This window comes from Capronia coronata (genome assembly GCF_000585585.1).
Source record: "Capronia coronata CBS 617.96 chromosome Unknown acBCG-supercont1.1, whole genome shotgun sequence".
Classification (NCBI taxonomy): domain Eukaryota; kingdom Fungi; phylum Ascomycota; class Eurotiomycetes; order Chaetothyriales; family Herpotrichiellaceae; genus Capronia; species Capronia coronata.
The window spans coordinates 841494-868671 of NW_006912893.1; the positions used below are offsets into that span (position 1 = coordinate 841494).

General features: G+C 53.0%; 7 protein-coding genes across 7 annotated transcripts; 3 read left to right on the forward strand and 4 right to left on the reverse strand.

The window, feature by feature from the left end:
* Window positions 1–1566: 1566 nt before the first annotated feature.
* A1O1_00317 (uncharacterized protein) lies at window positions 1567–4043 on the forward strand (the record flags this gene model as incomplete). The annotated part of the gene is made up of 3 exons (XM_007721237.1): window positions 1567–2001; window positions 2060–2178; window positions 2231–4043. 3 exons carry the CDS (start codon window positions 1567–1569, stop codon window positions 4041–4043), a joined length of 2367 nt encoding a protein of 788 aa, XP_007719427.1.
* Window positions 4044–4926: 883 nt separating this feature from the next.
* A1O1_00318 (tRNA pseudouridine38-40 synthase) lies at window positions 4927–7125 on the forward strand (the record flags this gene model as incomplete). Its single annotated transcript, XM_007721238.1, has 3 exons — window positions 4927–5171; window positions 5275–5475; window positions 5529–7125. The coding sequence occupies 3 exons, from the start codon at window positions 4927–4929 to the stop codon at window positions 7123–7125; spliced, it is 2043 nt and encodes a 680-aa protein (XP_007719428.1).
* Window positions 7126–7679: 554 nt separating this feature from the next.
* On the reverse strand, window positions 7680–11318 carry A1O1_00319 (DNA-directed RNA polymerase I subunit RPA2; the record flags this gene model as incomplete). The annotated part of the gene is made up of 1 exon (XM_007721239.1): window positions 7680–11318. The coding sequence occupies one exon, from the start codon at window positions 11316–11318 to the stop codon at window positions 7680–7682; it is 3639 nt and encodes a 1212-aa protein (XP_007719429.1).
* Window positions 11319–11721: 403 nt separating this feature from the next.
* A1O1_00320 (uncharacterized protein) lies at window positions 11722–12717 on the reverse strand (the record flags this gene model as incomplete). The annotated part of the gene is made up of 1 exon (XM_007721240.1): window positions 11722–12717. The coding sequence occupies one exon, from the start codon at window positions 12715–12717 to the stop codon at window positions 11722–11724; it is 996 nt and encodes a 331-aa protein (XP_007719430.1).
* A 1400-nt stretch (window positions 12718–14117) lies between these two features.
* A1O1_00321 (glutathione S-transferase) lies at window positions 14118–15140 on the forward strand (the record flags this gene model as incomplete). The annotated part of the gene is made up of 2 exons (XM_007721241.1): window positions 14118–14170; window positions 14480–15140. 2 exons carry the CDS (start codon window positions 14118–14120, stop codon window positions 15138–15140), a joined length of 714 nt encoding a protein of 237 aa, XP_007719431.1.
* Window positions 15141–15589: 449 nt separating this feature from the next.
* On the reverse strand, window positions 15590–22642 carry A1O1_00322 (acetyl-CoA carboxylase; the record flags this gene model as incomplete). The annotated part of the gene is made up of 4 exons (XM_007721242.1): window positions 15590–16333; window positions 16388–22156; window positions 22219–22389; window positions 22454–22642. The coding sequence occupies 4 exons, from the start codon at window positions 22640–22642 to the stop codon at window positions 15590–15592; spliced, it is 6873 nt and encodes a 2290-aa protein (XP_007719432.1).
* Window positions 22643–24744: 2102 nt separating this feature from the next.
* A1O1_00323 (uncharacterized protein) lies at window positions 24745–26856 on the reverse strand (the record flags this gene model as incomplete). The annotated part of the gene is made up of 1 exon (XM_007721243.1): window positions 24745–26856. One exon carries the CDS (start codon window positions 26854–26856, stop codon window positions 24745–24747), a length of 2112 nt encoding a protein of 703 aa, XP_007719433.1.
* Window positions 26857–27178: the final 322 nt, after the last annotated feature.

Sequence of the window (27178 nt, forward strand, 5' to 3'; positions counted from 1 at the left end):
CTCCACCAACTACTACTGGCGGACCCGCTCGCCATAAACGAAAGAGCTCGGAAAATATCCTCCACCAGAGCGCCACATTATGGCTGCACTGGATCCCTCTGACCTCATGAAGCGACCAGTGCAATGCCGATCACGATAGTGAGGACCATGAGAAGTGCGTGTTTGCGATAACTCAGGGGGGAAAAGGCAGGGAGGATGGAAGGAAACCCGGACAAGCGTCGCAAACCAACTCCCACTGCAGTAAACATGGCAATCGGGCCTTGGCTCATGCCAGGCGATATGCACACTCATGCACATTCAGCAGGCTGACTGAGATAACCAAGTTTTTGAGGTTCAAGTTGGGTAAAGGGTGGGATGATGAGAGCAGAAGCAACGATACTATCATGCAGACACGCAGTACATTACTACGTAGATTGAACATGACAGGACACCATGGTTACGAATGGGAGAAGGGCGTCCATACTACCACAGAGTACTAGTAGACCATTTCATAGGTGTGGCTGGAAGGGCCGGGGTCTCATGCATGCACTTTAGATGGTAAGTTTGGACTATTTGCACTCTGCAGGCCTACTCTGTACGTATTGTGTCCATGTTCACGGTGCCATGCAGTCAGTGCTATCTTGATGCACGATCGAGGTTGACGGGATGCTGTTGGATAACATATTGTCAACCCAAGAAGACAGACCCTCGACCATGCATGATCATGACATCCCCGCCAGTTCGAGAGAAATCACTGGCATTTGCTGCAGTCTCAATCAGATTCAAGTCGAAGGCCAATGCACAATTGACCGTGTCGCCCTTTTTCTCCCAGAGGCGAGATGCAGTCTCATTGTGTCTGCGTTTCCTGCTTTTTGCCTATCTCACCTTTGTCTATGTCACTATGCTTGACATAGTAGACCGTTCTTGCATTTTTGTTCCTCGTCACCTGGCTGTGTCTATAGGCCATCGGTATATTGCATGTCGCATGAATGTCCGGATGTATAGGGAGGATAGTCTCGTGTTTCAGTGCAATATCGTAAATGCTGAGACCGCATTATAGGTGCCTACAATGGCCTCTGTCTTCTCATAAGCTATCAGCGGACCTGGTACCGGCCTGAGATTCGTAAACAGGGAGGGCGCTTGCTCCTAGACAGCGATAGTAGTATGGTACAACATTGGAAGAAGATGATGCAGAGCCTTTGATAAGATGGGCGCATAGGCGAGTGACGATGTGTCTGACTGACGCCCCGTAACACAATATTCCAGTTCCCAAGTTCTCTGCATCATTTCACGCTCCTGGAAATGTGTCGCCAAGACTTATGAGTCAGCAAGCCCCAGATTTCTGTGGATCACCACAGTGGTAATGGCAATCACGTGGCACTTAGCCGCCAAGCGTGCAGGGTCGACGCGCTAAGCCCCATCAGTCATGCGGATTCGACTACTACTAGCACGCGGATTTAGGTTGTTCCGTTCTCATCTCGAGTTCACCTGTTACACCTCACTTGATCGCGACGTGACTCTCACAACTCATCATCTTTCGGGCCGACGGCCATCATCACAACTCGTTCCATCAAAGCTCTACAAGCAATGGCGGGCAATGTGAACGGACGCGATCCGTCTGGTGATGATCCGAAGCCTAACTTTCCAGTTCCTGGCGCGCCTGAGTTTACTCAAATTACCTACCCTTTCCCTATTGACTCGGAGTTGACCATGCCCTCCAACTATCCTATGCCACAATATCAGCGCCAGCTTGAAGATGTCGCACAACCTGTCGACACTGCTGGTCACGGTTCATTGAACAATACTCCTCTAAATCCCGCCGGCGCAAGTCCTACCGCAGCAAATACTGATCCCGCAATAACAATGTCGCAACCCGCAGACCACGCCCCTCCTTCATTCGCGCCCGGTGCTCTACCTGTTAATGTCGACAACTCTTCCGAACGCGCACAGGCTCCACAGACCGGCGACAAGAGAAAGAGATCAAAGACTTCACGGGCTTGTGATGAATGTCGGAGAAAGAAGGTAGATCCACTATACTCTTGAGAGACATAGGACGTTACTGAACCAGATCCATTACTAGGTGCGATGTGACGCTCCAACTGAGGCCGACGGGACTCCCAAGACTTGCTCCAACTGTCAGAAGGCAGGTGCACTATGCGAATTCGAACGGAAGCCGATGAAGCGTGGACCATCCAGAGGGTGAGCAGAGATCCAGCCTTGTCATGACCACCCGCAACTAATGAAGGCGTAGATACATCCGTGAACTTTCAGAGCGTGTCGAACAAGTTGAGCTTGTACAAAAGCAGGCACTGCGCCAATCCATGGATGCTGGTGTCGCGTTTGCGCCTTATGCCGAGACAATGTTGCCAAAATCTGCCGGCTCTGCTACCAAGCGCACCTTCTCATTCAACGAACCTCGTCCATTTGCACAATCGGACTTCCAGCGTGATAGAATTCCAAGCTCTGGTGCCTGGGGTCTTCATTCGTCTTCCTCTGCTGCCGCTCCTGCGAACCGCCCTCGAGATCGTGGAAGTCTTGCTATCGCACCCGATCAAGCCAATCCTGCTTCAGGACCATTAGAGTCAGAACCAACACAGGCTTTTGAGACCGTGGATCCAAACTGGCCAGCACCTGAAACCTCTCCTCCACCCAAACGTCGGCAACTTGAGCCTTCTGCAAACCTGCAACCGTTCAAGATGGAGACGACCTTCTTGAACAGATACTACAAACAAGTCGAGCCTCTCTTCCCGCTCCTTCCTGATGCCGCCACCGTCGTCAAGGTCATCGCGCAAGCACCAGAGTTCTCCCATGCCTTCGCCGTCGCCGTCGAGTTGTTCCCTTACGCCAACGATGATGTTACTGTCAATGGCGATCACGACAACGGTCCTTCAAACGCAAGCCCCGAAATGAATGGAGACCGCACCAAGCGTGCCCTCTCACCTGACTTGTTTCAGAACTACACCGGTTTGGCAGCCTACATGGCGGAACAGATGAAAGAAGATCCACAGAGTCGTACCGAGGATGAAAACCTGGCCTGTCTCTGGACATTCTTGCTGCTTGCACTGGAGAGCGACAACGACATCAGAACCATCGAGAAAGTGCCTATGTCGAAATCAGAACTACTTCAGTACAGCCTGGTCACCCTCGCTCATCTGCGATCGGGCGGCTCATTTTCATCTGAGGACGACACCATCAAGGATCGTGCCCAATTCGACCGAATCGTCAAACAGGCTTACAACTGCGCATTCGTCCTCGCGAAATACCATTCTCTCAGCATCGGCATAGGAGGCCTCGATCTGGCTGCTATGGGCGACCAGCTTCTGATCGGCCAAGTCGCAGCCACCGAATGTGTGACCCCCGAAGCGGCCTTCATCGCAGAATCCACCACCGCGGTTGGCTATGCCTACGGTGCTCTCTTCGGCACCGAGGGACAGGGCAAGGAAATGGCCATTTTCTTCATCAAGACCCTCATTAGGCCCACCCTGGCAAACACCGTTGAACGATTCTCACAACTTGGCGAAGAGAACCCGATCGTGCAGCAAGTCATGAACTTCGTCGATTCTCTGACCGTCCGTGTCCACCGCCGCATGCTGGATGTTGACATCATGAAGACCTGCGCAGGGATGAGTGCAGCGCTTGCCTCCGAGGCCGCAGCGTCTCCCGAGAACAAGCATCGCTTCAACCCTCTCGACGTCCATGTGTCGGCACTCCTCGTCATCACTCTCTGCGACTTTGTCAACAACTGCAATTCGATTGGCTTGACCGACATTGCCCACATCTACCTGAATCGGGCCCAAGAGCTGCTGCAGAAGAAGTCGGAGGCGTTCCACAAAGGCTACGGGTTCGAATGGTTCTATGCTCCCTATGCGCCCGAGAACAAGGAGGTTGCAGACCAATACCGCATGAGTCACTGGACAGACTGCTTGCTGAGAATGATCGACTGGATTCAGACCAAGCCAGCGACCATCGAAAAGACTCACAACATGAACCTCCTTGTCCTTCCCGACTTCCAGAAGACGGCGAAGACCGGCTGGCTCAACATCCTGTCTCGCTTCTCCGGATGAACGGGTAGGGGCAACAGAGTCCCAACAACGGGTCTCTGAAACACGTGCATTGCTTGGAGCGAACGATGAACGAGCTATGAGATGACGACGTCGGGGTTACGGAGTACTGCACGAGGCCAGAGCGAGCGGGTCGGACCGGACCGGACGGTGGGCTGGCATGCAGCTGAGTGGCACTGGCATGGAATGCTTATCTCTCCCACAACGGCAAAAGTTCCAGAGGAACCGATCAAGAAGGGTTAAGCCCTGGACACAACATCTGATGGGAGTTGAGCTTGAACTTGACTGGCGTCGAACATAGCTAGTCATTACACTGAAGCATGTAGCTGGCAACAATGCCGAAAATCCAAACTGATATTGAGATGAGATAGTAAGACCCGTTGCTCGTGTAGTCTGTAGTCAATCCAGGCCTCCCTCCCTCTCGCTCTGCCATGGGGAGTATCCCAAGCCTCCTTACGTTTGCCATACTGTATACTACCACAGAGTACAGTGTACAGAGAGAGTGCATACAAAGCAGGGCGTCCAGATCAAGACCGCAGGTGGGGTGCGCACGTTGGATGATCTGCTGTATGTCATGTCTCTTGGTGAGACGAGGATTCTGTGGCGGACAGCAATGCAGAAACACGACAGTGAGCATGAACGGCATAAGGAATACGAGGCTAGAGACTGCGATTTCAGGGGCAGGCGAGAAGGAAGCAGACAAGGCTGGCAAGAGCGCTAAGATCCAAATGCTCCACTGGAGTAAATATACAGCGGAGTACGTACTTCATAGAATGCTGTCACCCAGGTGGGGAAACACAGTCCACCGAGTCTGCAAAACTTCATTTCACGGCGGACGCCGACAGTAGTTGCTCTGCGCTTGTTCCATGTTCCAAAGGTCGCAAGTATGGAATCTAGCTCATCGTCTGTCCCGGCGCCAGGCGCGTCTGCGTCATCTACAGCCGCCAACCCCTCCGCCGAGTACAACTCTAGATCAAAAACCGAGAACACCGCGGAGCGAATACCTCAAGAAGCCCGACGTGGCCCGGATGACAGAAGACCGTATTCGAAGGATTTTTCACGCGGAGGCGGGAGAGGTGGTAGAGGGGGTCGTCCAGGCAAGAAAAGAGATATGGGGAGGAACGAATGGGCGTGAGTACTCTTCATGAGACCATACATGTTTTCCTCCAGCACATGGCCATTGTCTGCGGTGGAACGATCTCACATATCGAGATTGCAAGGCTAACCTGCCAAGTAAAACAAAAGTAGACAAGCGGAAACGGAACGATGAAGAGCAAGCCGCAAAGAAGCGCCGACTCGATGAAGGGAAAGCCGAACTGCCGATCTACGCTACCAAGTTCAGCGAGGAAGATTTGGCGGCTGAAGAAAGAAAGCCCAAGAAGAAGGTTGCAGTCCTGATCGGATATGCAGGGACAGGCTACCATGGCATGCAATTGTAAGCAAGGCCTGCTGAGTCTGGGGACTCAACGACGCGGCTAACCTGGGCAGGACAACCGACAAAAAGACCATCGAGGGGGACCTTTTCAAGGCCTTTGTGACCGCGGGCGCCATTTCGAAGGCCAACGCCGACGATCCCAAGAAATCCTCTTTTGTACGATGTGCGCGGACGGACAAAGGTGTCCATGCCGCAGGCAATGTCATTTCGCTGAAATTGATCATCGAGGACCCCGATATTGTGAAGAAGATCAACGATAGTCTGACCCCGCAGATTCGGGTTTGGGGGTTCGAGAGGACGAACAACAGCTTCAGCGCCTATCAAGCAGTAGACTCGCGGATTTATGAGTATCTGATTCCCTCACACAGCTTTCTACCACCACATCCGAGTAGCTTTATGGGAAGGAAGCTCGAGGAATGGGCGGAGAAAAAGGGCGACACGGAAGCATACAGGAAAAGACAAGAAGAAGTTGAAGGGTTCTGGGAAAAGGTCGACGAAGAAGTGATCAAGCCTATCTTGGCCGAATACGACGACGATGTTAGGGCTATTTTGGAAAAAGCGCTCTGGTTGAAAGGCGGGGATCTGGAGGCAGAATTTTCCGACACAAAGGCGCGACCAGACGTTGAGCCAGATGCGGACACCAAAGCTCTCGAAAACCAGGCCGAGGAGGGTAAGGTGGAAGCCGCTGCCACAGTCTCAGGGGGCATTCCTCAAGAGGATGGTTTGGCAGTCAACGCCACCGATTCTGAAGACAAGACGGAAAGTGCTGAAAAGACGACAGCTGCCGATGAAGCCAAAACAGAGGCAGCGGCGGACACCAATCCTGAGGCCAGTGACTCAACTGTCGCTGAGTCCAAACCGTCGCGGTCAGCAATCCTCACCGAAGCAACAAAACGCATCCGACAAGCATACATCAACGCGAAACGGTCCTATCGCATGCCCGCAGCCCGCCTCGCTCGAATCCAGGAAGCGCTCAACTACTACGTCGGCACGAAGAACTACCACAACTTCACGATCCAGAAGACATTCCGAGACCCGTCGTCCAAACGGGTGATCAAGTCCTTCGTCGTCAACCAGAAGCCCATCCTCATCAATGGCACCGAGTGGCTCTCCATGAAAGTCCACGGCCAGAGCTTCATGATGCACCAGATCCGAAAGATGGTCGGAATGGTTGCTCTCGTCGTCCGTTGCGGCTGCGACCCTCATCGCATCTACGAGGCCTTGGGTCCAGAGAACATCTCGATCCCCAAAGCGCCCAGTCTGGGCTTGTTGTTGGAGAGGCCGGTCTTTGACTCGTACAACAAGCGGGCCAAGGGTGATCTGGGCAAGGAGCGGATCGATTTCGACAAGTACAAGGATGAAATGGACCGCTTCAAACAGGAGCAGATCTACGAACGCATGTACCGGGATGAAGAGAAGGATAACGTCTTTGGCAACTTCTTCAACCATGTTGATGCATTCCCTAGCGAGACGTTTCTGTTCGTTACGTCTGGCGGCGTCGAAGCCACCAAGATCCCTATCAAGCCTGAGGGAGAGGACAAGGGGACGGCCGAGAAGGCTCTGGTCGATGTCGACGGGGATCTGGACGGCGCGGATGCTGATAGTGATGCGGATGATGTCGTCAAGGACAGTCATGGCGATGAGGGTTGAGCGGGGGAGGTCATGGGGTTTCCTCTCGCAAGACGAGATCCTCGCAATGCTGAAAGGGCTCAAACTCGTACAATCCAATCCAATACTGTGGAGAGGCCTGCAATAGACCGTTAAAAGTTTTTCACCATGCCTCAGTCGGTCTTGTTATTCTTGTAGACAATAACAACCCCGGCAGACACGGAAGACTGAAAGTGGTGACCTTATATGTCAGGCATGCCCTCTTGCTTCTAATGACCTCAAGTCCAGCCTTGTCGAGTCATCGAGTCGAACACGTCGCCACAGCATCTCGGCCTTGTCGGGCCTGTCGCATCTCATAAGTCTTACCTTCACGTATCATAGCATCCGTTGCCAGCGAGGGAGACTGACCGTGTAGAACCCTTCTGTACTAGCTTAACCGGCGCATGGCATAACGACAAAATCAAGCGAGACGGTGAAACAGCCGGGATGTAATCTGAAACAAGATAGCGTGGCTAGCGGACAAGTCACAATGGTGAACATCAATCAACTTATTTGTATCTATGTACAGCGCCGACGATGAGACCTAAACTGACTAATTAACCCTCAATCTGGAATGTCGTCCTCACCCCCATGGCTGCCAGCTCGACATCCAAATACCTCAGAACACCAGGGACATTGACGACGGTGGTATTGTCACCGCCGACGAACTTGCGCCCGGCGCCATCCTCCCAGACCAGCATCTTGCTATCCTCAAAGGTGGCCGGGCGAGCACATGCACGACAGCGCACGATGCCACTGGGCTCGACGCGACCGCCTTTCTTGCCCAACGTGAACTGGTTCGGAACCATCATGGTACTCAAGAAACTGCCGCACGAGCGACAGACCCAGGAGCGCTGCTTGTCGCTGCAGTCCATCAACCGGTCCTGCAGCAGGTAGGCGCAGCCGTGGGCGATGAGCGAATCCCTCTCCATTTCACCGACACGGATACCGCCGCCTTTACTCCTGCCCTTGATGGGCTGGCCGTGCAGGGCGTTGACGGGGCCCGTGGTGCGGACCTGGAACTTGTCGCTGACCATGTGTCTCAGGCGCTGGTAGTAGACGACGCCGATGTAGATGTCGGCGGCGAACTGCTTGCCCGTGACGCCGCTGTACATGGGCTCGTTGCCGTAGAAGTTGTAGCCGGCCTGGCGCAGCTGGTCGCCGAAGAAGTCGCCCGCCGTGTTGTCCTCGTCGAAGGAGAAGGGCGTGCTGTCCTGCGCCAGACCGTGCAGCGCGCCCGACTTGCCCGCGAGCGACTCGACGAACATGCCGATCGTCATGCGCGACGGGAACGCGTGCGGGTTGATGATGACGTCCGGCTGGATCCCGGACTCGCTGAACGGCATATCCTGGCTGGGCCACAGCATGGAACAGACTCCCTTTTGCCCGTGCCGCGACGAGAATTTGTCGCCGATGATCGGGCGCCGCGGAATCCGGTATTTGATGCTGATGGCTTGGCACGGCTGGTCGCCTGTCTCGGACCCGATCAGCCGGATCTGGTCGATGTACGCCTCTTCCGCGTCTTTGTATTTGAAGAAGCTGGTCTTGCCGTCCAGGTTCTTCAGCTTGCCTTCGGACGGGTCGAACATGACGCTGTGGTAGGCCAGTACCACCGACCCTTCGCTGACTTTCGTCCCCACCGGAGGGAGCCCGTCGGGGTCGAGAGTTCCAAGGACGTCTGTCGAGAGGTTGGGGTCGCCTTCGGCAAAGCCGAATAGAGACTTGATTTCCGTCTTGGACCGACTGCTTCGTGACTTCTCATTCAGTTCGTATACTTTGGTCTTGTACATCACTCCGTCGCCGAATCCGCGCTCGTGCGCCGATTTGTTGATGATCATGGCGTCGTCCATGTCGTATCCAGTATATGAGATGACGGCCACAACCGCGTTTATTCCGTTGGGGAAATTGTCTAGCCCGTACTCGTTGTACAGTGGTGGTCGGACAACCGGTGTTTGTCCGGTTTGGAGGAGATATGCTTTGTTGTCGGTCCGGCACATCATGTTGGACGACGGCGTGCCCATGGCTTGCTTGCTCATTTGGCACTGGTACATGTTTCGGGGCGATTGGTTGAAGTCGGAGAAAGGTGTCATATTGGCGAGGATAGAGAGGATGTTGGTGGGCTTGTACTCGATATGCGTCGTGAGGTTCGGGATGATGTCGGCATCCACACAGGCAATGTTCATGTATTGCTGTTCGAATGGGCCGACATAGTCGAGCTTGTCGGAGGGGAGGTATTTGACAGGACGAAGCATGCGAGATGGGTCGGTGAAGAGGTACAGGCCAGGGTAAAGACCTCCATTTGAAGTAGGCACATACCCAATTTCAAGCTCGGTCGGGATGTTATGCTTGCCGTTGACCTTCCAGTGTCGGAGTAGTTGGGCGATCTCTTTTGCTCGTTTCGCTGAACAGTAACCCAGTATTCGGCCATCCAGCTGAACCGACAGACTATCCTTCACTTCCATCGCGGGTACCGAGTAAAGTCCAAATTGACTGACGGCCTTTTCGATGCCTGTAGTGTCAATGGTCTTGATTTGGACCTGACATTGATGCGCCAGATGATTCAACAGTCCACAAGGTGAACCATCAGGTGTATGGACCGGGCAGAGAAAGCCCCAACTTTCGGGTAATAGTTTTCTGACCGTGGTGGTTTTCAATTGTGCAAAGAATGTACCACGGTGAATACATCTGAAATGGCTGATGAAGCGATAGAAGTTGATCTTTTCGGCAAAGATTGTGAAACCGGATGTCTGCGATAGATCGAGCCCCGTCTGACTGACCAGGTTGCCGGTCGACAGGAAGTATTCCAGCCTACCAGCCAGGTTTTCATTCGTTCTCCGCACGATTTTGGGAAGAAAATCGGCATCGAAACTGGCGTCTGCAAATGTCGAGCCGTTCTTCATCCTCAGCCATTCTCGAGCAGCTCCTCCAATGCCCACTAACCAGTCGTGTATACTCTCCTTCAGGATCATTCCATACAGAAACCCTCCCAGAAGAATCTCCTGATTTGACACGGCATCGGGGTTGTCCAGAGCACAGTCGCCTGCAGCTAGAGCATAGAGCTTTCTGATCATGAAGAGCATCAACTGGAACTTGTCGTTATTCTGAGCTGGAGTCACGTCGACGTTGCCGAGATGTGGGAGAACAACCTTCCTAAGGAAATCTTCGCCCACTTTCTCATCCGGCACCGTGATTGGATTGCCCAGAACAGGCCTGAACTTCTCGCCCAGATAGGCTAGGGTTTGGGCTCTTGTCTTTAGATTGTAGACTTTGTATGTCCGCAGAAGTAGTTCGGCGCGATCAGAGACGAAGGAGCTCGGCGTGGCAGTGCTAGAAGACGTGCCGATGATGCCTTCAGCGATTTCTCGGTCATTTGTATGAACCAAAGCCTTCAGGATCATCATCACTGGCACCAAATACTCATTCTTCCGCCAGGAAAATCGAAAGGTGACATTTCCATCTGTCAAATAATGAAGAACATTGGTCTGGGAGGTCTGATCGGGCCTGACGGAGCGAATCTGGATACCGAATTTTGAAAAGGTCGGCCCTCTTGCAGTGAAAGCATTTCGGGCAATGGCCATGGGATAGTTTCGCCGGGACGCAATCAACATGCGTATCAACTTCTCGTTTCCGTTCACGATGAAATAGCCGCCCAACTCTTCCGATTCCTCCTTATGGCGGACCATCTCGGCGGGAGAGAATTTCTCCAGATGACATCTGTTTGATCGCAGCATGATGGGCATCTGGCCAACTTCCCGTACAGACTCCTTCCAATCTCCATTGTTGATTCTGTATTGTAGCCTTGCTCTTAGCTTTCCACGGTAGGTGGCATGTCTCTCCCGACATTCCGAGGGATAAATGTTTCGATCTTGAATGCTGAACTTATTGGAGGCAGGCAGAACAGCTTTGTCCAACATAACCTCCGTCACTCTCAAATCAAGCTTGTTCCGGGGTATCGTTCGACTGGGATTCCGAAGGTCTCCATCCACAACCGTATAGACGCCAATGTCCTTCAAGCCTGCGTCGATCAACTTCTCGTCCCATAATGCGTTGAATGACTCGATGTGTGGTTTGACGGCAGCTTGGAGGGCTGGAAAGGCGCTGCGATCTTTCGGCGTGTTTCTGAAGAGTTTCTGTCTTCTAACAGTGTCGTACTCTACAGACCATTTTGTGCTGGTCTGCGTCTTCGTGGACGACATGTTGCCGGGTCTGCTGCGTTGCCGCAACGTCAAAAGCCACAGGCACTGTAATTGTACTTTCGTGCTCCGCGCTTCAACAGCGCCGGCCGTTGCTGAGATTGCTGGGACGATTGTATCCAAAAATCTGAGCGGCCGCAGGAACTTGGAAGACAAACTGCGAAAAAGTTTCTGGCGGCTTATCGATAAGATATTTGAGGATCAAAATCTTGCCGCTTTTAAATGACGATGGGATATCACATCCGAAAACCTCCATCTTCACACGACGCACGTTGCTTGACCTACAATTGTCCCGAGATCGAATTGTTTTCTTGCAGCATGGTTTATCACCTCGCCAGTCAGCCCTGATCTCGGAACTCGTACTACATACAAGTTATGCTACGGTGGACTCCCGGACTCTATATGGTCACCACCCAATGCTTCTTCTTTTCAACAATTTGGGCACCGCCTTAGCCTCCGGCTCTCCCATGTCAATCAGCTCGTAGGTAATACTGCCACGCCAATACAACATGCGACAGAGTTTCAGGCTCTCAACCTGAGGAAAGACAACGGGCAACTTCTCTCCGAGCGACCTCATCCTGCCACGCTCTTGTCGAAGGCTTCGATACAGAATGGTCATGCTTGACGCCGGGGCCGTCCTTGCAGTCCACATGATCGGTCTGTTATGCGCCGGCTTTGACAAGGGTGTCGTGAAATAGAACTCCACTTCTCTAAGGTTCGGTAGGTCGGTGGCCCGTCCCACTCTTTCCTTCAACAGTTCTTGAGAGCCGTGTTGGCCAAGATCGAAAAGCTCGTACGACAGTTTGTCCGTCAATTGGTAGCGGATTCGGGTGATTTTATCGCTCAAGAGTGAATGGAGAAGCAGAGCACGCAGGTCGCAGACGGTGGCTCCTGAAAGAGAGGACATGTGCGGCACCGCTCGCGGAGGTATCGCACATAGGGTGAGCGAGATATCTCGTGCCTGCGGGAAGACTGATTGGAGTTGTGGGAGCAGCCGATCCGGTGCAATTGGTAGGTAGATCTTGGCTTTGGGGCGACCTAGCGACAGGCCGGAGTTCTGCTCTGCCATTGGGATGCCGATATCAAGACGGCGTACCAGCTTCCGGTGCGGCAGTCGAGACGGTAATGCCAAAAACCCCGGTTGAGCATAGATGACGACTGTTGCTCGTAGATACATCAGCCGAACTGCTTCGGCGTGGATTTGCCGACACACGAGCAGAATCGGTGGACAGGGTAAGGTCTTTGCGCGATCCAGTTCCACCCATGATTGTTTCGGGCTGAGATAGATGTAACGATCAAGTGGGAGCAGCACGCTTGTGAGAATCGACTGGCGCACCTCCACAGGAAGTTCCAGGAAGCGGCTGTTCGAAGTCGGCTCGGATGGTTTGTCTTTGATCTTCATCTTCTAGCCAGCGATATATACGATATACGCGATATACGCGATATGCAGATCAGACCCGACACATGCTGGACGATAGGCACAGCAGAAGTGGATTTGCCGTATGAGCAAGGCAGAGAATATCCAAGACAAGTAGAAGTATCACAGTTGAGGATGGTGCCCTCGTGGCTTGCAGCTGGGAGTCAGGTATCTGTTGAAATGGTAGCGACACGAAGCGGTGGCGCTGCAGCCTTACGCGGTCAAGATAAAGCCCCGCAGAGGGGATATTGTTGTAAAGACAGGCCGGGAAAGCTGCCACTCACAAAATAATAGCATAATTGAGGTGGTCTGACAGAAATCACATTCCGGTGTTCATGCTTAACTTTGCCACCGACCTGAGGATTCAATATATCTCGCGGCTTTGTCCAAGGCAAGGAAGGTATTGCTCTCAAAACTCCTTGCCGATCCCTGACCACAAACACAACTGGTGGTGATTCACTTCATCATCGAATCGAACGAGATGACGGACGGAGAGCAGGGAACATCCTTTGCAATGCAGCCTTTGAAAGGACGTTCTGATCAGCAGTAAGAGGACAGCTTGAGGAGGCTACCTACAGCCATCAGCCGTTAGTGTGTTATTACACTAAATCCCCAGCAAGCTCAACATGAAGCTGAAGGTCTCGGCCGAGAGATGATTTGATTCTGCTACGTACCTGTCTTCCCCCTTGTTCTGATGACGAATCTCCTCTCCCCTTCGTGCCTATCTCCGGGACCCCTATCTGCGGTCCAGCGAAGATGAGACCGGAGACTCCATTGCGCCGATACAAGAACTACCATTCACTCTTCGGAGTTAAGACGCCGCACTGGCATATTCAGGTTCTGAACCACATTGACCTCAAGGTTGCTGACAAAAGCTCTTCACGTGATCTGGATCTGGTCACGTGCGGTCACGTGGCTGCCTGTTCAATGATTGGCTATCGGCTCTGTTCCCCCTGTTCAATGCCCTCCACAGTTGACCATCTCCCTCGTCTCTCTCGGCCGGGACAGAGAGTCGTCCAACATGCCACGGTCAGGCTCAGTGCTTCGCTTCTCAACCTCAACCACACAATGATTGCACAACAAAAGAAACAGCAGGACGAATGTTGTCCTGATGCCCTTGCTAGTGAATCTGGCTGTGGGGCACCTGCTTGGAAATATGCCATCTCCTCTCCTCCTCTCCTCCTCTCCTCCTCTCTGCTAATATAAATACCCCCTTCCTTCATCAGTCTCACGCGGGCAGTCCTCCTCTCGAAACTGACAAGCAGAAGCAGAACCAAGCAGGATCGAAATCTTTCTCACTGACAGATATCTACTTCTTCGATCGCAGATCTCAATCGAAAGAAACACACAGGCAACCTCCTGACGTCTATCGAACCTTCCACGAGATGTCGTCCTCCCTGCAACCGATCACTCTCTACGCCCATGGACACAGTCCAAAGTAAGTCGAAGCTGTCTACCTACTCTACTTGAACTATATTTGTCTATCCCCCCTACCTATATCTATGGCCCGATAGGTCTTGGACAACACACACACACACACACACACACACACACACACATACAAACACAAGAAAGTCAACTTCCCATCCTCGCATCATCCCGCTTGATCTATATTCTGTCCTTCCCCCCTCCTACATCTCCCCTCTCACCCTCATGATTCCCAGCACCCATTCCCACCCTTACCTCACACCAACAACAGCCACCAAATCTAGATCTAGATCTCGCAATCCTAATACTCCCATTACAGCCCCGTCAAAGTCGCAATCATCCTCGAAGAGCTTGGGTTGCCGTACAAGAAGGTCAACCTCGACGGCCCCGCCCTGAAACAGGAGCCGTTCATCTCCATCAACCCCAACGGCCGCGCCCCGGCCATCGAAGACCCCAACACGGGCATCACGCTCTGGGAGTCCGGCGCGATCATACAGTACCTGGTCGAAACGTACGACGCGGAGCACCACAAACTGTCCTACCCGGCCACGGCCGTGCGCGAATACCACCAGCTCAACCAGTGGCTCATGTTCCAGGTCTCGGGCCAGGGGCCCTACTTCGGCCAGGCCACGTGGTTCCTCTTCTTCCACCCCGAGAAACTGCCCAGCGCGATCGAGCGGTACTTGAACGAGATTGAGCGCGTCACGGGCGTCTTGGATTCGTGGCTGGCCAAGCATGAGTTCCTGGTCGGCGACAAGGTCACTTACGCGGACCTCAGTTTCGTGCCTTATGCCGCATTGGTGGCCAAGGTGCCGATATTGAATCGGGATGGGAAGTTGTTCGTCGCCGAAGGAGAGGAAGGTGGTGAGAAGAAGGAGAAATATCCCGCTTATACGAAGTGGTTGGATACGCTGATGGCTAGGCCGGCAGTGAGCAAGGTTATGGAGCAGTTTGCAGCCGCTGCCGCTAGCATACACTGAATGGTTCGGTCGATGTACCTACCAAACAGTACCAAGGCACCGGGATCCTCAAGAATACTGGTTGAATTCTGGACCTAGTCAGCATCTGCGCGATGAATCGTGACTCGCACTTAGTAGCCCCCTTAATTGATACAGCCTTGTGTTAAACCCCTTACAAGTGCAGACTCTTGACTCCAATGTGGAAGCTTACACTTCACACACCTTGACCAGTTGAACCAAGGATGTTAATATGCATGCTTCTGCTTTTTACACGCTAGACAACTGGAAAGTATAGATGCAGAGATTGATACGCCAACAACAGGAAACCCGACGACCATTGTGCGCAGACAAGACGATCCGCTCCCAAGACCTTCCAGCATCTCAAAACTCTTTGTCCACCGAACCTTCTGGAGTAACACACTGGCCATGAAACCCTCAACCATGACACCCATTATTACCGTTGTAATTTCTCAAGCACCGGTCAGATACTTGACCAATTGATCTCGCTCGCTCGTGGGCACCAAACTCAAAACCTCACGCACTCCTTTCAAGCCGCCCTCCTTGTTGCCCATCAACAATTCAGCCACCTTCTTGCTGATAAATTCGCTCTTGACCGCATCGATCTTGGCGTACACTTCTTTTCTGTGGCTCTCATACCACTCTGCCACCTTGCGGTCATCCTTGTCAAATTCCACATCCAACAATCCAGACCAATGTTTGAGCAAGGCGAGGTTGGTCTCTCTTGTAGATGATGCGCCAGTGGCCACAGGAGCACCACCGGCCGTGATACTGCTGTTTAGCTTCTTGAGCAGGACTTCTTCCGACAATCTTCTTCGAAGACGCCAGTAGAAGAATCGTCTCGCGTTCTGCCATTTCAGTGGCATGCGGATCGTCCCTTTGGCTTGCATACGTCCAGCGCGATCGTGCAGATCGGCGAACTGAAGAGCAATTTGCTGGTAGACAGGGGCAAGAAGTTGCTCGCGTTGTGTCATCTTGGTCTTGATGTCGTTCAGCTGGTCAGGAGTAAGATCTTTGCGGACAGATTGAGCTCGGAGTTCTCCATAGATGGGATCCAATCGAGCCATAGTCTCAAGCTGCTTCTCGCGACGATACTTGATACCCACAATACCCTCCGGCTCCAGGACACCACCACGAGACTCCTCATCGGCGTACATCTCCATCTGCTCCGGGTTGATGGTAGGATCGACGACGACCTTAAGACCACGTTAGCACTTGTGAAAATCAACAGTCAGAGTTTTTCGACTTACCCATGATCCACCGCGGAGTTCCCCAAACGGAGGAATGTAAACGAAAACGGGCTGTTCATACTTGACGAGGGCATCAACGATATACGAACCGTACTTGAGCACCTCGTTGTACATGTCTCGTTGACCACCAGAGAAACCACGCCAATTGGCCAGAATCATGACGGGAAGTTGCTCTCCATAGTTGAAGTCTTTGAGAGCCTGGGCAGTCTTGAAGGCAGAATTGGGATACCAGACACCGCCGGCTTCTTGAACAACTTGCTCCATAGAATCGGCGTTAGCAGGGTCGGCCGGGATGACATTCTCGACAGTGCGTGCCTCGACCGCAATGACACCCATGGGAATGCCACCCAGACGAGCACGACCGATAACGACAGTTCGTGCCCAGCCGCCGAGAGCCTCTTGGAAAGAATCCTGGTCGAACAGACCAGACACAAAGCCTTCGTCATCTTGTTTACCGGCAATGAGATGTCGGACATCATAAGGTTGCCGCGGGGGATAGAAACCAATGTCACGATCCCAAGTATCCGCTGAGGGGCTGACTGGGACTGGCTGACCCTTCTTGTCGGGGATAAAGGACATCCAATCCACGATCTTTTCAACTCCCTGGAAGTCGTCGCTGGCGGTCATGTGGGAGACTCCATTCTTGTACATGATCTGAGTGCCACCAAGCTGTAAGTTGGACGTGTAAACTTCCTTACCCAATACTTTGTTGAGGGCAGGGGCGCCGGTGAGAATGATCGGTTGACCTTCAATCTGAATGGCACGTTGACCCAGACGGACGAGGTAGGCACCAATACCGACAGATCGACACGTGACGAGGGTAATGGTGAAGATGTCCTCATAAGCCTTGGAAGTGGCGCCAGCAATGAGACCAGAGCCTCGCAAGCATTCCACGCCCAATCCATCCTTCGCACCAACGATGGTGGTGATCTTGTGTCTTTCCTCGCCATCCTCGACAATTGGTTCGGTGATCACGTCCTTGGTGCTCAACTGCTTTCTCTTCTCCGGAGTCAGGTAGAGATATTTGAAGCCAGCTTCTGGATGTTCTTCATCATTCCAGGCGACTGAAAAGTGAGGGATGAGTTCATCAGCCATGCCAATACGGGCACCTGAATTGGCAGAGAGGTAGATACGGGGAATACCAAGTTTTCGAGCAAATTCGCTGCACTTAAAGAAGAATTTGTCCTCGACAGGTCCAAAAGAACCGATTTGGTAGGTGATGTCGTTGGCAATGATCACAAACCGTCTGCCTCTCGGATATTCCGGTGTTCTGGCAGTCAGAAGCCAGGCAACCATGCCACAGCTGTTGGTACCGGGCTCACGCGACACCTCGGTGACGTTGTCATTCTCGTCCAGAATCAATTCGCTATAGTCGAGACATGAGCCAATCTCTGGCCTCGATTCTGCGAGAGGAGCATGTCTGGCGATCGCCCTGGCCCAACTGTTCTGGACCGCTTGTCTGAACAACTCCGGGAAGTCGTAGACGTACTGCGTGCCCATAAGGTGAGCCTTGTAGCGCTTCGGCTGCAACCACTCTTTCGTCGGATAGGGGCTGGAGACGGGTCGAAGATGCATAGAGCCAACCTTGGTGGTACCACCGATGCTCTCAAATACCCACTCGCCGGTGCGAGACTTCTTCTCAACATACGACTCAACCTGCACGACATACCCGGAAGTGTTGGTGATCATAACACGAAGAGGATACGGCATTCCGGTTTCAGGATCTGTGCACAGGATTCTGATTTCTGCTCCTGTGATTCGAAGACGTAGAAACCTTCGAGAGAATCGCTCCAAAAAGCCAGCAATTTGCTCTTCAACGTCCCGAGGCTGCAGGTTGAAAGTCGGAGTGAAGTTGATGAAGATGTGATTCAGGTCAGAGTTGTTATTGCCGATGATCTCAAGAGCGTCGCAGATGTCGTTGACCAAGCGGTCGCTCTCGGATATCAGATACTCCGCTGTGGGAATTTCATCCTTTAGACGACCAGGTCGGACAACGGCCCGAGTAAAGTAGCGCTTGTCGACAACCTTGTCTCGTTCCTCTCCCTTACCGATGGCCTCATAAACATGAATGTTTCTGTTCTGTGTGAAAACAGGCTTGATCTTGAACCTTGACAGTCTTCCAAGCTCAAGCTGGAAAGCAAGAGCCGGCTCATTGTGTCGAATATCCATGTCTTCCTCATAGCTAGGGCCTCGGAAAGTAAAGTATCCGGGGTAAGTTCCCTCTCTGTGACCGCAGATGAAAGTGATCCGGCGCACCTTACGCGCAAGGAGCTCTGACTTGTATTCGGCGATCAAACTGTGCAGGCGGCGAAGGATTTCGTCATCATCCAAAGATTCGATGTCACGGATAGCAATGTTGACCACGTTTGTCAATTCGTCATCGGGCACCTCTATCTTCTGCTGTGCCTGTTGTGGTCTTCTCTGGGTGTCGAGCGTTGGCATCAGAGAGGCCTGGCTGGGACGCTTCTCTTTGGGAAACTTGGGAAAGGCCTCTAGGGCACGAGCAAGGGTCTCATCGGCCTCATCCAAGTAATGGCAAGGCGCAATGACGCCCTTGCGCGAAGGCTCGTCGTCCCCTTGCACCCTGTTAAGATACGACAAGTCGCTCACCGAGGTGATGCGTTTGAACGGATTGCCCTGCTGTGAAGGAGTTGCTTGTCCAGACGGGAAGGAGGAAGCCAGTGGCAAGCCAAATTCGGATTGTCCCACCTTCCGCAGGACGAAGTCCCAGGAGATGAAGAAGGGTGGATCAACATCGTTGTGATATTCGATCTCCTTGACGGTGTACGCACGGTACGCGCGGCGAATATACACTTCGAGAGCCGCAAGACCAACCCAAGGGTCATGGTGCGCGAAGAACAGAGGCAGCACATCGAAGACGGTATAACGAGAGTCAACGACTTCTTTCAAGACATCAAGGTCCGGATCCCTATGCTCCCAGCCTGTCTCACCGTATTTCGATTCGACAACCGAAGACTTGAGGATGTGCTCCATCTGTGAGGATCTCTCCTCGAGCGAGGGTAAAGCGCAAAGAATCAGTAACTCTCGCGCCTTCAGGGCAACCTTTGCGGTAGCACGCGACTCCAGCTCGGTGAGCTTGCGAAGAATAGGTCTGAAGTATTTGCCGACATTCCCGACGTTCGGTTGATTGGGTCGGTACATGTCCAAAATGGCGACAACAAGGTTGTTCTTGGCCGAGACGCGGGTGTGAGACAGTACCGTAAAAACAACCGTGGATAGATCGTTCTTGTGCTCCTCGCGAAGCTTCAAGATCACATCCTCATCCCGATGGGTGCCCGAAGCAAATAAGCTCTCGACTTGGTAATATTGCTCGAGTAGCCCAGCGAAGACTGAGAACTCGTGAACCTTGAGTCCATCCGCGTATCTGTTAAGCACTTCATCCAGCGGTTCCAGAGTGCCCCGGAGCGTCGCTCCATCAGCAGGAGACATGTTTTCTTCAATGTAGCGGTTGATGGCCTTTTGAAGCTGCTTCGCGGGGAATTCGGCTTTACGCGAGTGCGCGCGCTCTACAATCTGGTCGAGCTGCGCATCCAGCTTTTGTGGAGTTCTCGCATGCAGTGCTGAGGCTCTTGCCACCCACTCGCCATACGGAAGTTCCGAATCTCTCAGCACGGTTACCAACTCTTTGAGGGTGGAAGCCATGATAACTTGATTGTCGAAGCCCATAAGGATGTTTTGCAGGATGCCCAGGAGGAGGGCGAATCGCTGATGGGGCTTGTTGCCAACGATCTGAGGCGGTCCCATGTCGGGAAGTTGTCCAGTAAACGTTTCGGCCGTCTTGACTCTTGATGGGTCGTCGAGTGCTAAGATGCCGAGAATATCGCCGGCTTCCAGAGTGGCACCTGGCTGCTTGATGAATTGAACAACGCCGTCTTCCTGAGCAATGAGAGGCATGTACATCTTCATAACCTCGACCTCGGCGAAGGGCTGGCCAGCTTTGACGTGAGAGCCATTCTCAACGGTGTACTTGACCAGCTTGCCGGGCGATGGTGTCCGGAGTTGAGTGGGATCATTCTCCTGCTCGAGCAGGCACGTCTTGCTATCGACACTGAGGCGGATAGCAGTGGCTTCTTCCTTCCAGTAGATACTGTGGGATCGACCGGCCAGAAGCATCAACAGACCACCATCGGCAAGAGTTCGAACTCCGACAGAGCATTTTGAACCGTTGATGAAGATATGGTAGCTGTCGAGACTTGCACGGGTGGCAGTGAACTTGTATCTCTGGCCCTCGTAGATGAAGTCAACAGGGAAGACTGTCTTCAGTAGATCTTTTGTTGGCACTTGGCCTTTCTCCAAGCCCTTGCGATATTCAGCAAGGCAGGCCTCGCTGGCAATGTGGGCTTTGGTAAGAGCACCGGCAAGAATGGCAAGCATCCGGTCAGGACGTTCGGCAGTCAATTTCTTCGAGATCAGCTCGTCGAGCCAGCCGGTGGTGATGGTATTGTCCTCAAACGCTGGCGTTTCTAGCAGCTTGATGAGATATTCAATGGTGGTCCGGAAGTCACCACGAATGCTCAATTCCTTCAGCGCGACCACCATGTGTTTCCGAGAAGCAGAACGATTCTCGCCATACGCGAAGATGTGACCGAATTGACTGTCAGAAAAGCTGTGGATGCTGGAGTTTGAAGAAACGGAGAAATAACCCCAAACATTGGAACTCGACCGAAAATTCAGGTCGTGCATTGTTCCACTCGAGGGCTTGAAGCCCTCGCCAGGATCTTCAGAGGTGATACGGCAGGCCGTGGTGTGTCCCTTTGGTCTCGGGCGTCGTTGGGTTCTCAGACTTGCTTCGTTCTTGAAGTGGAAGTCGATCTCGGTCGAAGTGTGTGGCTCCACACCGTACAACAAACGAATGTCACGGATGCGGTGCAGCGGAAGACCCATGGCAATCTGAAGTTGGGCGGCCGGCAGATTGACGCCGCTGACCATTTCAGTGGTAGGGTGTTCCACCTGGAGACGAGGGTTCAGTTCCAGGAAAAAGAACTTGTCCTCTGCGTGCGAGTAGAGGTATTCGACTGTGCCCGCTGAGACGTAACCGACCAATTCACCCAGTCGGACGGCTGCTTGTTCCATGGAGTGGAAGGTCTCTGGACTGGCGATTGTAACCGGAGCTTCTTCGATGATTTTCTGATGTCTCCGCTGCACCGAGCAATCTCTGCCGAAGAGAGAGATATTGTTGCCGTACTGGTCTGCCAACAGCTGCACCTCCAAATGTCGGGCATTGCCTGCGAGTTTCATGATGAAGATGGGCGAGCCAGGGATTTCACTGGCCGCGGCATTGTACAGTGCCTCAAACTCCTCCTCATTCTCGACCTTTCGGATACCCTTGCCACCGCCTCCTTCCGAGGCTTTGACCATCACAGGGAACCCGATTTTCTTTGCGGCTTCCAGACCTTCTTGGGGAGAATGTACGCAACCGCGTTCGTAGGCATCCTCTCTCACGGTGACGATTCCGTGCTCGTCAATCTCCACCTCGTCAACGCCTTCCCCTGACCAGGGAATGCAAGGCACTTTTGCATGTTGCGCGACAATTGTGGAGGAGATCTTGTCACCCAGAGACCGCATGGCAGACCCTGGAGGGCCGATGAAGATGATCTTTTTCGGCGACGCAGCTAAAGATTCTGGCAATTTGGGGTTTTCGGAGGCGTGACCCCAGCCTGCCCAGACTGCGTGGACGTTCATGCGCTCAGCAATATCCACAATCAGCTCAACGTTTGCATAGTTGTTGTTGTTGGTCCCTCCGGGCACCTGTATCCTCAGTGTCAGCCTGTGCTCTTCTTCTCTTTCTGCGATTGCACTTTGTTCCATACCTCAACATATTGATCAGCCATACGAATGTAGTCTGCGTTCGCCTGCAGATCTTCTGGGGTGGCCATGACAGTAAATTGGATGGCGCGCTCGTCGCCGAAAGTCTCGTAGGCCCATTTTCGTACGGAGCGGATCTCTTTGACTGCGGCAATACCGTTGTTCGCAATAAGCACCTGCATTTCACACGTCAGCCGCGCTCTGGAACACGATTCCTTTTGGGCAGAGGAAAGAACTCACGGAGGTGATGACTGAGTGTCCATCATGCTCTTGGACAAAGTCTTTGACTCTGCTGGGAGGAGCATTCTCCAGTCTGTTGCCCCCAATAAAGTGAGGAGCGAGGTTGTGCTTTGCCTGCCATGAGCTGGTGGTTCCGTTCGTCAGCGAGGACTTGCGAGTCCCGTTGACCCCGTTCACCGTGGGAGCCATGGCTGTTGCTAAGACCCTATCTCATACACCCGACACCTCTGTTTCTGGCAGCTCAGAGTTGCGAATTCGCGGGGTCCAAGCTGTCAAGAAAGAATAGGAGACCGGTGATACGCCAATTAAAACCGATGTCCCAAACCACAGACCCGAACGTCTATACTGAAGCTGGCAGAGGAAGAAGGAACGAACGGTTCGGAGGAAAGGTCATACAAGGAAGTCAAGAGAAATTTTGTAAAGGGAGAAAGGGAGTAGTAGGAGGTAGTGAGGTCAGCAATAGTATGAGGCGGGAGCGGCGAGACACGAAGGCGCAGGGTATTATGTTTAATGAAATAAAGAGCAGCAGCCACTGGCCCAACTCTCACTTCAAGTTGTTGGATGGGCAGCGGGATGGGGTTTAGTGCAGCGCAAGGCGGGCCGCAGCCCAGCAGTTCAGCACTGCAGGCCAACTGTCATCGACAACGTTGTTGAAGGGGGTTGAAAGAGGCTTAGGGGGTACCCTCCGGGCTCAGGCTTCAGGCACCTTCACGACCACAGCCGGGAGACCCTGTCTGTCGGGGGCCGCTTATAGGCGTGGAGAGGGCGCCAGGATTTTAGTTGGGAGAGCATCGCCGAAGGAGCCAACCGGGGAGGCGTTGACCATGATTGGGCTTCGGGCTCCTTGGGCTTTCCATAGGCGGTCGATCTCACCGCTGATTAGACACAACAGCTCATGTGTGTCCCACACCAGCTCCTCAGCGCAAAGCCGAGTCCCAACCCCAACTCCAACAGATTTCCCTACAGCACCACAAAATGCTTGCGCCGACGCCATGTTGTTGAGAGCCCGCTCATGACGTCGGCCTTCACGATGTGACGGGTATTGTTCCATATAACTCAACTGTCGTTGAAAATTCTTCCGAGACTCCCTCACCACTGCAGGTTCATGGGCTACTAGCGCAGCTCGTGTGCCCCCAAGAAACCCCACGGGCAGATGGAAGGGCCATCAACAACTTCAAGGACAGGGGAGCGAAGATGGTCGTATGGCCGAGATACACAACTTGAACAGCGCCTCGGCGACTCAATGGGGTCGCACAGATGGAGCCTCGTAATTGGTATAGCCATTTTTTCAAAGTTGCACCATGTGATACGTGTTCTTATTGTGTTCCTCTTTCTTATCCTGTTCAGCCTCAGCTGGGATCCGTGGACAGAGCCTACACTGGCAATTGTGCTAATTGCCAGATCGATCGTGGATGTGGCGCGCCAGGCGGAGTCCGCTACGGTCCTGAGTCCAGCACATAATTTCGGAGTCCGTAGTTGGTGGCATCTTTTGTTATAACCCACCTAAACCCGAAAGTGATTTCCCCAACAGGGGTGTCTCTGACTCTTCTATTCTCGAGTTCTCTTTTCCCCTTGTTTCTTCTGTAAGGCGCCGAGCTGGTTGCGCAGGGAGCATGCAGTGGGAGACTAGGTATCCGTGGGTAGGAAGAAAGGGACAGGGAGTAGCGGAACGGCAGGACCAGGGCCACTCAGGTGGGTGCCGGAGCTGAACGTTCGTGGACGACCATTTTGTCGATTGTCTTTTGCCAGTGTGAGATCTGTCTTGTCAGGGGGTCGGCCGAGTTTTGGCCCCCGATCTCTGAAATGCAGTGTAGTGCTGATGGGTCTTTTTTGATGCCGAATTGGACGAATGTGAGACCTGCGTGGGATTCTAAATTTGGATGTTGGGCGCCCCATCAATCTGGCAGCCCGCAGATGGCTTCGATTTGTGTAGTAGTAGGTCACTACGCAAGTTTTCCGTCAGTTCATGTTCCATTTCTGGTCATTGTGTTCCGGCTTAGTGCTCAGCCCATCGACAGCATATCGTCGTCATCAAACCATCACTGGAATAGACAATAGGACCGTCACATAATATACTAGTACCTAGGAGAGGGAGAGGGAGTCTTCAGTACTACATGAGGACAAACCAGCCAATCTAGTTCTGATTGGCGGTCACGGTCACGCCGCTTGAAGCTCAACCAAAAGGACACTCCACGTGATCTGACTGAACCTCGGCTCAGCCTCGTCCAGGCATTTCGCTTGAAGGTTGGCTTCCGTTTCCTCATTATGGTCGAAATGCTACCTCTCATCAATCAGACATTCCATGTCTTTGGCATGTCAGTACTGTTCTCGTAATCTCGAATGAACTGATCCCAAAACAGCCTGTCGGCAACATCAAGGTTGAAATCATTGCCCAGATTATCCATTCCATCATCGAGACTGCCAAAGAGCGCATCAGCAACACTGTCCGGGGGGGAGAGGAGTAAAGGCGCAGTCTGTGGGACTCCTTCAAGAACATCGTCCTTGAGCATGTTGCTTCCAGGATCGTTCGCGTCTGGGGGTTTGGCCTGTTTGGCCGTGCGTTGAGAGCACCGCAGAGCAGTGATGAACCCCGGTTCTGGCATGGAGTCGGTCGGCGGGTTGGCCGTCCAAGCCTTGAGTGTGACGTTCCCGACAGCGATGTGAATGGCTCTTTTGGCCTCCAGAATTTCAGGGTGATTGGAGAATACGTCTGCCAACTTAGACCAGGCGGTATCCAGCTCTGCAGGGGCGAAGAATCCGGGCCTCACTAGGCTCGTCAGAATGCACAGGAGCGCGTCACCCAGGAAGAAGGACTTGAAGGACCAATGGAACTTCTTCATCCTGGGGTGGCTGTAAACCGCACTATCGGCCTCGAGAATTTTCTGGGCGAGCACACAGAGCGCTCTCCTTTCGTGATCGCCAACGCTCTTCTTCATCAATTGCGGCATACGACTGTGCAATCGCACCACGTTGGCAGCGGACCTGATCCTTCCCAATGTCAGGAAGTGGAGCGGGTCAACAATATCGCAGTACCGGAGATACTTGGCCTCGATGGTGTTCTCGACCTCGTCGATCAGCTTCTCCAGCTGCTCGTTGTCCCTCAATTGAAGGCTAGCACCGACCTCCTTCGTCTTCACGCCGGTGCGGGTGTAGAATTTGCTCAGTTCCGTTCTCGCGAGACAATAGATCATTTCGGTAGCGCCAGTCTGCTCCTCAGGCATCTGTGTCATTCCAGGATAGATCTGGTCGTCGTTGACATTCAATGGCTGTCTGGTGTCCCAGCTATCCGGCGTGATGGAGATGCCGGTTCCCGAGATCTGCCCAGCGTACCCTTCGAGTGGCAGAAGCTGCCAAAAGACTCTGCGCCGCATTTCCACGTCGAATGGAGGCAGTCCGAGGCTCTCGCCATCGTGATGAAGCCCCATGCGCTGCGCAATGCGGACCGCAACACCAGTCAAGATCCAGAACGTGTGAGGATCAATTTGAGTGCGCATCGCCATCAGAAAGAGCACATAGGCCTGCATCACTGGCATCGCCGTCGTCTTCAGCCACGATGCATTGACGAGTGCCTGTCGAACAGCATGTTGGTACCGACCCAGCAAGACCCCCTGTGATTGTCCGAACTCGCGCATGCAGTCCTCATCGGTGATCGAGTATACCGCAAAGTGATAGATGGCGAAGAGAAGGCATTCGTGCATTTTAGACGCAGTGCCGGGCTGTTGCGAGACTCTTTCGACGAGTCTAGCCGTCGACGGAGTATGCAGCACTTTGCACAGCGGCTCGACATTCTCAGTGTACATTGTCCATAATTTCACAACATCTTTGGGGCTGGGATGATACTCGGTGAGGTTATGCGGTTTCCCATGGAGGCTACTCAACAGGAGATCATGGTTGGGTGAGCTGCTGTCCACTGGAGCAGGTAGGCTGTCTTCCTCATTCTCCGACATTTCCAGCATGTCAATTTCTCCCAAATCCCGCCACAAATGGCCGTCAATGTATCGAGCTTTACACTCGCCAGAGAGTAATTTCCCGCTCTTCGTTGTCTCCGGCTGGTCGATGTGAAGAGAGTCTGTTGCCGGTGTGCTCTTGGGCGTGTCGGAACAGGAAACTGGTGTTGTATCAGCCTTGGACAGCAGGCCACTCTCCTGTAATGCGCGCTCATACCGCGCTAGACGCTCATACACGGTTTCGCTGCGTTTCCTCTTCGGCCGCCGGGCTGACGGCGCCTGATAGATGCATTCCACTTTGCCTCTGATGCAGCTCGAGCATGCCGGGATGGTCTTGTCGCATTTGACTTTCCGCCGCACACAGGATTGACATGCATAGGACATTATCTCGAGCGGCGACGGGTGATTGCTTGGTCGGTCACCACTGGTTGGACTTCCATTTCGAATATCAACCATTGCTTTCGATGTCATAATAATTGACCGAGAATATTCGGGTAACAAATGAACGGTAGGAGTCAATGACACGTTGGCATTCGGGCGATGGCTCGGGAGGAGAGACAAGGGGTTTCGGGCCTTATCCATCGGACCCGGTCTGGATACATGCGTCCGATTGGTCAGCCTTGCGCAAACCCAAAGCACCAAAACACCATGTTACCATGGTCGAAATATTCTCCATCTCAGTCGAACGACGTGCTATAAAAGCCATGGCGCCCTTCACATGCTCAAGTGACTTCCTCAGTCGGCATTCTTATAGAAGTCTATCAATGGCAACCAAGCA